A 7,940-nucleotide genomic window follows, 5' to 3' on the forward strand; every position below is an offset into this window, starting at 1 on the left:
CTAACCACTATAAATTCGTTATTTTCTAAATAAAGGAGGCAATAAAAGTTTCAAACCTCTTTTACCTTCATCATATGTTAGTGAAGGATGCAACTATGCATTAAAACAGTATTTTCATTTTTTTTTGAATTTTTCTCAAAATTTATGTGTCCCTTCAAATATATTGAGATTTTCGGTAAATATTTTATATACTGAAACCTATGTTCTTTGGTGTTGTTTTAAAAAATTTAAACACATTCTACATTTGTATTAATGTATATTAAATTCTCTTTCAAGGTACATGAGCATCGTTTTAATTTTTTGTCAATTAATTTAGTTAAACTTCATAATACTCCCTAAATTGGTGGACTAACCACTATAAAATCGCTATTTTCTAGAGAAACGGAGACAACAAAAGTTTGAAAGCTCTTTGACCTTCATTATATGTTTTTGAAAGATGAAACTATGCATTAAAACAGTATTTTTATATATTTGAATTTTTCTCAAAATCTATGTGTTAACCCCTACGAAAATATTGATTTTTCGGTAAATGCTCTATATACTGAAGCCAATGATCTTTAGTGTTGTTTAAAAATTTCTAAACACATTCTACATTTGTATTAATGTATATTAAACTCTCTTTCAAGGTACATGGGCATCGTTTTAATTTTTTGTCAATTAATTTAGTAAAACTTCATAATACTCCCTAAATTGGTGGACTAGCTACTACAAAATCGCTATTCTCTAGAAAAAAGGAGACAACCGAGGTTCCAGACATCTTTGACCTTCATCATATGTTAGTGAATGATAAACTATGCATTAAAACACTATTTTCATATTTTTTAATTTTTCTCGAAATCTACGTGTTAACCCCAACGAAAATATTGAGTTTTTCGGTAAATGTTCTATGTACTGAATCCTATGATCTTTCGTGTTGTTTTAAAATTTCTAAACACATTCTATATTTGTATTAATGTATATTAAACACTCTTTCATGTTACATTGGCATCGCTTTGATTTTTTGTCAATTAATTTAGTAAGACTACATAATACTCCCTAAATTGGTGGACTAACCACTATAAAATCAAAATTCTCTAGAAAACAGTGACAACAAAGGTTCCAAACCTCGTTGAACTTCATCATATGTTACTGAATTATGCAACTATGCATTTAAACAGTATTATCATATTTTTGAGTTTTTTACAAATTCTATGTGTTAACTCCCTACGAAAATATTGAATTTTTCGCTAAATGCTCTATATACTGAAGCATATGATCTTTACTGTTGTTTTAAAATTTCTAAACACATTCTACATTTGTATTAATGAATATTAAACTCTTTTTCATGGTACATGGGTATCTTTTTTATTTTTGTCAATTAATTTAGTAAAACTTCATAATACTCCCTAAATTGGGAGACTAACCACTATAAAATCGTTATTTTCTAAAGAAACGGAGAAAACAAAAGTTTCAAACCTCTTTAAGCTTCATTATATGTTACTGAAGGATGTAAAAATGCATTAATACCGTATTTTCATTTTATTTTTTGATTTTTTCTCAAGATCTATGTGTCCCTACAAAAATATTGAATTTTCGGTAAATTTTTAATATACTGAAACCTATGTTCTTTGGTGTTGTAAAATTTTTAAATACATTCTACATTTGTATTAATATATATTAAATTCTCTTTCATGGTACATGGGCATCGTTTTAATTTTTTGTCAATTAATTTAGTAAAACTTCATAATACTTCCTAAATTGGTGGACTAACCACTATAAAATCGCAATTTTCTAGAGAAACAGAGACAACAAAAGTTATAAACCTCTTTGACTTCATCATATATTAGTGAAGGATACAACTATGCATTAAAACTGTATTTTTATAGTTTTGAATTTTTCTCAAAATCTATGTGTTAACCCCTTACAAAAATATTGAATTTTTCGGTAAATGCTCTATATACAGAAGTCAATGATCTTTAGTATTGTTTTAAAATTTTTTAACACATTCTACATTTGTATTAATGTATATTAAATTCTCTTTCATGGTACATGGGCATCTTTTTAATTTTTTGTCAATTAATTTAGTAAAACTTCATAATACTCCATAAATTGGGAGACTAACCACTATAAAATCGTTATTTTCTAAAGAAACGGAGACAACAAAAGTTTCAAACCTCTTTCACCTTCATAATATGTTAGTAAATGATGCAACTATGCATTAAAACTGTATTTTCATTTTTTTGAATTTTTTTCAAAATCTATGTGTTAACCCGTAAGAAAATATTAAATTTTTCGGTAAATGCTCTATATACTGAAGCCTATGATCTTTAGTGTTGCTTTAAAAGTTCTAAACACGTTTTACATTTGTATTAATGTATACGAAATTCTCTTTCACGGTACATAGGCATCATTTTAACTTTGTCAATTAATTTAGTAAAACTTCATAATACTCTCTTAATTGGTGGAATAACCACTGTAAAATCGCTATTGTCTAGAAAAACGGAGACAATAAAGATTCCAAACTTCTTTGACCTTCATAATACGTTAGTTAAGGATGAACTATGCATTAAAACAGTATTTTCATATTTTAAAATTTTATTAAAATCTTTCTGTTAACTAACCCCTACGAAAATATTGAGTTTTTCGGTAAATATTCTGTATACTGAAACCAATAATCTTTAGTGTTGTTTTAAAATTTCTAAACAAATTCTACATTTGTATTAATGTATATTAAACTCTCTTTCATGGTACATGGGCATCGTTTTAATTTTTTGTCAATTAATTTAGTAAAACTTCATAATACTCCCTAAATTGGTGGACTAACCACAATAAAATCGTTATTTTCTATAGAAACGGAGACAACAAATGTTTCAAACCTCGTTGAACTTCATCATATGTTAGTGAAGGATGCAACTATGCATTAAAACAATTTTTTGATTTTTTGATTTTTTCTCAAAATCCATGTGTCCCTACAAAAATATTGAATTTTTCGGTAAATGTTTTATATACTGAAGCCTATGTTCTTTAGTGTTTTTTTAATATTTTTAAACAGATTCTATATTTGTATTAATATATATTAAACTCTCTTTCATGGTAGGTGGGCATCGTTTTAATATTTTGTCAATTAATTTAGTAAAACTTCAAAATACTCCCTAAATTGATGGATTAACCACTATAAAATCGCTATTATCTAGAGAAACGGAGACAACAAAAGTTCTAAACCACTTTGACTTTATTATATGTTAGTGAAGGATGCAACTATGCATTAAAACTGTATTTTCATATTTTTGAATTTTTCTCAAAATCTACGTGTAAATGCTCTATATACTGAAGCCTATGATCTTTAGTGTTATTTTAAAACACATTCTACATTTGTATTAATGTATATTAAACTCACTTTCATGGTACATGGGTATCATTTTAATTTTTTGTCAATTAATTTAGTAAAACTTCATAATACTCCCAAAATTGGTGGACTAACCAATATAAAATCGTTATTTTCTAAAGAAATGGAGACAACAAAAGTTCCAAACCTCTTTGACCTTCATCATATGTTAGTGAAGGATGCAACTATGCATTAAAACAGTATTTTCATGTTTTTTTAATTTTTCTCAAAATCTATATATCCCTACAAAAATATTGAATTTTTCGGTAAATGTTTTATATACTGAAACCTATGTTCTTTGATGTTGTTTTAAAATTTTTAAACACATTCTACATTTGTATTAATGTATATTAAACTCACTTTCATGGTACATGGGTATCATTTTAATTTTTTGTCAATTAATTTAGTAAAACTTCAAAATATTTCCTAAATTGGTGGACCAACCACTATAAAATCGTTATTTTCTAGAGAAACGGAGACAACAAAAGTTATAAACCTCTTTGATTTCATCATATGTTAGTGAAGGATGCAACTATCCATTAAAATTGTATTTTCATTTTTTTGAGTTTTTCTCAAAATCTATGTGTTAACCCCACGAAAATATTGAATTTTTCGGTAAATGCTCTATATACTGAAGCCTATGATCTTTAGTGTTGTTTTAAAATTTCTAAACACATTCTATATTTTTATTAATGTACATTAAACTCTGTTTCATGGTTCATGAATATTAAACTATGTTTCATGGTTCATGGGCATCGTTTTAATTTTTTCAATTAATATAGTAAGACTTCGTAATACTCCCTAAATTGGTGGACTAACCACTATAAAATCGCTATTTTCTAGAGAAATAGAGACAACAAAAGTTTCAAACCTCTTTGACCTTCATCATATGTTAGTGAATGATGCAACTATGGATTAAAACAGTATTTTCATATTTTTGAATTTTTCTCAAAATCCATGTGTTAACGCCCCTATGAAAATATTGAATTTTCGGTAAATGCTCTATATAGAGAAGCCAATGATCTTTAGTGTTGTTTTAAAATCCTAAACACGTTCTACATTTGTATTAATGTATATTAAACTCTCTTTCATGGTACATGTGCATCTTTTTAATTTTTTGTCAATTAATTTAGTAAAACTTCATAATACTCCCTAAATTGGTGGACTAGCCATTATAAAATCGTTATTTTCTGAAGAAACAGAGACAACAAAAGTCTCAAACCTCTTTGACTTTCATAATATGTTAGTGAAAGATGCAACTATGCATTAAAACAGTATGTTCATTTTTATTTTATTTTTCTCAAAATCTATGTGTTAACCCGTAAGAAAATATTGAATTTTTTGGTAATTAATTAAATATCTGAATGGGTTCAAAATTTTGGTATCTAGAGAACGGAAACTGAACCCACCCAAACCAAAATATTTCGGGTATCCGAATGTATCTGAATTAGATTTATATACCTAAATATATTAGTTATTTTAAAATTTAATATATAAAAATATCAAGATGTCCAAAATATTTGAAAATATATACAAATAGTCAAAATTAAAGCTATAAAATAGCTAAACAATACTCTAAAACACCATAAATATTTAAAATATCTATTGATCATCTATTCAAATAGATATTCAAGCCAAACCAATTTTATGTTAAGTTTAAGTATTTTAACACATGTTATTCAAATTTATATGTAATATATAATTTTGTTTTAAAATTTTGAGAAATTTGAAGTATATAGTGAATTTAAAGTTTTTAAAAATAATTTAAACGGGTTATTCGAACCTGTAAAGATCCGAACCGAACCCGAACCAAAGATCCGAACCGAATCCGAACCGAACCCGTAAAAATCGGGGTTCGGTTCGGATCTTTAACTCTGAAAACTCAAAATCCAAATAGTCCCGAATCGAACCCAAATGGGTATCCCAACGCCCATCCCTCATCTGAAACAATGGATGTCTTATCATCTAGTCAATTCTCTTTTCCTTTCGGCCCCAAAGCCCAGGCCCATCTCAAAAGAGTAGCTTTCAAATATAGACTTCATTCATGGGTCAATAAAAAGAACAATCATGGTCCATGTCGCCAATACTTTTAATTTATTTACACAAATACTCTCATCTTCTCTGATAAACATTTCATTAACCCCAAAATAAATATCAACGTTTCAATTTTCGTTTTCACACCGACGAGAAAAGTGTCAATTTCGACCCCAACAATTTAGGTCGTGTCAAATACGATTCGAACAATTGATCAGTACCACATACGATTTTAACTCAATTATAATTCAAAAAAACTACTCAAACTTTTTTTAAAACATGTTTAAATCTACATTGACTCTAACAGAAGTTAGTCAATAGTTAACAAGATAAAATGACGTAATTTTGATATACGAGGAAAGGTGCCAATTTCGACCCCAACACTCTTAGTCATGCCAAATAGGACCCGAACAAATGGTCAATGCCAAAACCGACCTCAACTTAATTATAATTTAACCAAAAACTACATGAACTTCTTAAAATGTGCATAAATCTACATTGACTCCAACAGAATTTAGTTAACCGTTCACAAGATAAGACGACGTCGTTTTGATATATATATACATATATATATATGTTCATTCCGGGCCTCAAACCGTGTTATGATACATTTTTAAAGGAGCACACTAACAACTAGATAAAAGTAACTTTTTGAAATATAATTAAAAATTTGAAATTATATAAACTAATATTCTTCTTCATCTTATCAATTTAAAATTTTAGCGATAATTTCTTCTGATTTATATAAATACATTAACATGTTTTTTATTTATCATATCTGTAATAAAATTATATCTTACTAAAATATAAATAATAAAATATTTATTATTAACGATCTTAAATATACTTAAAACTTTGAATTTATTTATAAACTTTTCTTATATAAGTTATTTTTTTTAAGTTAAGTGGACATTTTTTTATTTTTCAAGGTTAATATTATATATTTTTGATATTTTGTTCAAAAATGTTAAAAGGCATTTTATCTTTCTTTAACTAAGATATCTTGTACAAAATATTAGACATATTAAACAATAACTCAAATATATAAAAGCAATCACCAAAATTTTAAATTAGATAAGATGAAGAAAAATAGTAGTTTATATAATGGGGAATTTCAATTTGTAATAAAATTTCAAAAAGATACTTTAGTTTAGTTGTTAGTGCCCCTCTTTAAAAAGGTATCCCGGCACGGGTTTGAGTTCCGGAATGAACATATTTTTAAATATATATATATATATATATATATATATATATATATATATATCAAAACGACGTCGTCTTATCTTATCTTGTTAGTTGTTAACTAACTTCTATTAGAGTCAATGTAGATTTAGGCATATTTTAAGAAGTTTGGATAATTTTTCTTAAATTATACTCTATCTGTTCCTAAAACATCTATATTCTACAGAAAACTTTTGTTTCAAAAAAATACATATTTTATATTTTCAATGTAATTTTTGTCAATTAATAATGAAAAATTGTGAAGTTTAAGAACATTAATTGCATTTTTTAAATCTTATTGATTAAAATATAGGAGATATAAAATTACTAAAAACTATGTTTTATTAAAAAGTGTTAAAATTCACATGGATCTTTTAGGAACCGAAGAAGTAATTGAGTTGAAGTCGTTTTTGACACTGGCCATTTGTTCGGGTCCTATTTGGTACGAGTTGGAGTCGAAATTAACATTATTAACGGTTGACTAACTTTTGTTTGAGTCAATGTAGATTTAGGTAAAGAAGTTCATGTAATTTTTTTGAATTATAATTGAGTTGGAGTCGTATTTGGCACCGATTAATTGTTCGGGGATTGTTATTTGGCCCGACCGAAATTGCTGGGTAGAAATTGACACATTTCCCTCGCACCGACCGTGAAGAAGAAGTGTCTGAACGCAAATCAATCATACGATGAATGAGTGTCTCTCGATCTCTCTCAACGCCCTGTGATTTAGTTGCGGTTACTTCATAACGATGTGGCGAAGATCTCCTCTGTCTCGCTTCTCCTCGAGGCTCTCTCTCTCTTCTTCTTCTTCGTTCCCAAACCCTATACTGATCCCATGGTCTCGAGAACTCTGCGCCGTCAACAATTTCTCCCAGCCTCCATTATCTCCCCAATCATCTCCTAAACCAGCCATTTCCGGCGAGGCATCGTCGATAATCGCGGCGGCGGCTGGGTTAGGGCACCACTACGCTCGTTGTTACTGGGAGCTTTCCAAAGCTCGACTCAGTTACGGTAAAGTTTGAAACTTTGATTCAAACTCTATTTAAAAATGGTATCTTTCGTGTTGATACGTTTGTTTGATTGGTTGCAGCATGCTCGTGGTGTAAGAACAGAGACACCAAAACAGAGCAAATAAGATAAAGGTTTTCTGAAATTTTCTGTGTTATTAAACGTCTCATACTCAAAGCCTTATATAGACTTGAGACACCTACAACAAACTACCGAAACAGACTCTAACGCTTCAACTAGTAGTTTCCTACAAACCAGGACAACTACGACTCTAATCCCTAAGACTTAGCAACAGTCTTAGACTTATTCAAAC

General features: G+C 28.4%; 1 protein-coding gene across 1 annotated transcript in view; it reads left to right on the plus strand.

Moving 5' to 3' along the window:
• Positions 1–7,246: 7,246 nt before the first annotated feature.
• Positions 7,247–7,940, plus strand: part of LOC106340019 (protoheme IX farnesyltransferase, mitochondrial) — an 8,657-nt gene continuing 7,963 nt past the window's right edge. The window contains exons 1-2 of the mRNA XM_013778889.1: positions 7,247–7,625; positions 7,710–7,719. Of these exons, the coding sequence (XP_013634343.1) occupies positions 7,369–7,625; positions 7,710–7,719 (267 nt within the window). The 5' untranslated portion in view covers positions 7,247–7,368. The remainder of the gene's footprint in view (positions 7,626–7,709; positions 7,720–7,940) is intronic.

This window comes from Brassica oleracea, chromosome C4 (assembly GCF_000695525.1).
Source record: "Brassica oleracea var. oleracea cultivar TO1000 chromosome C4, BOL, whole genome shotgun sequence".
Taxonomy (NCBI): domain Eukaryota; kingdom Viridiplantae; phylum Streptophyta; class Magnoliopsida; order Brassicales; family Brassicaceae; genus Brassica; species Brassica oleracea.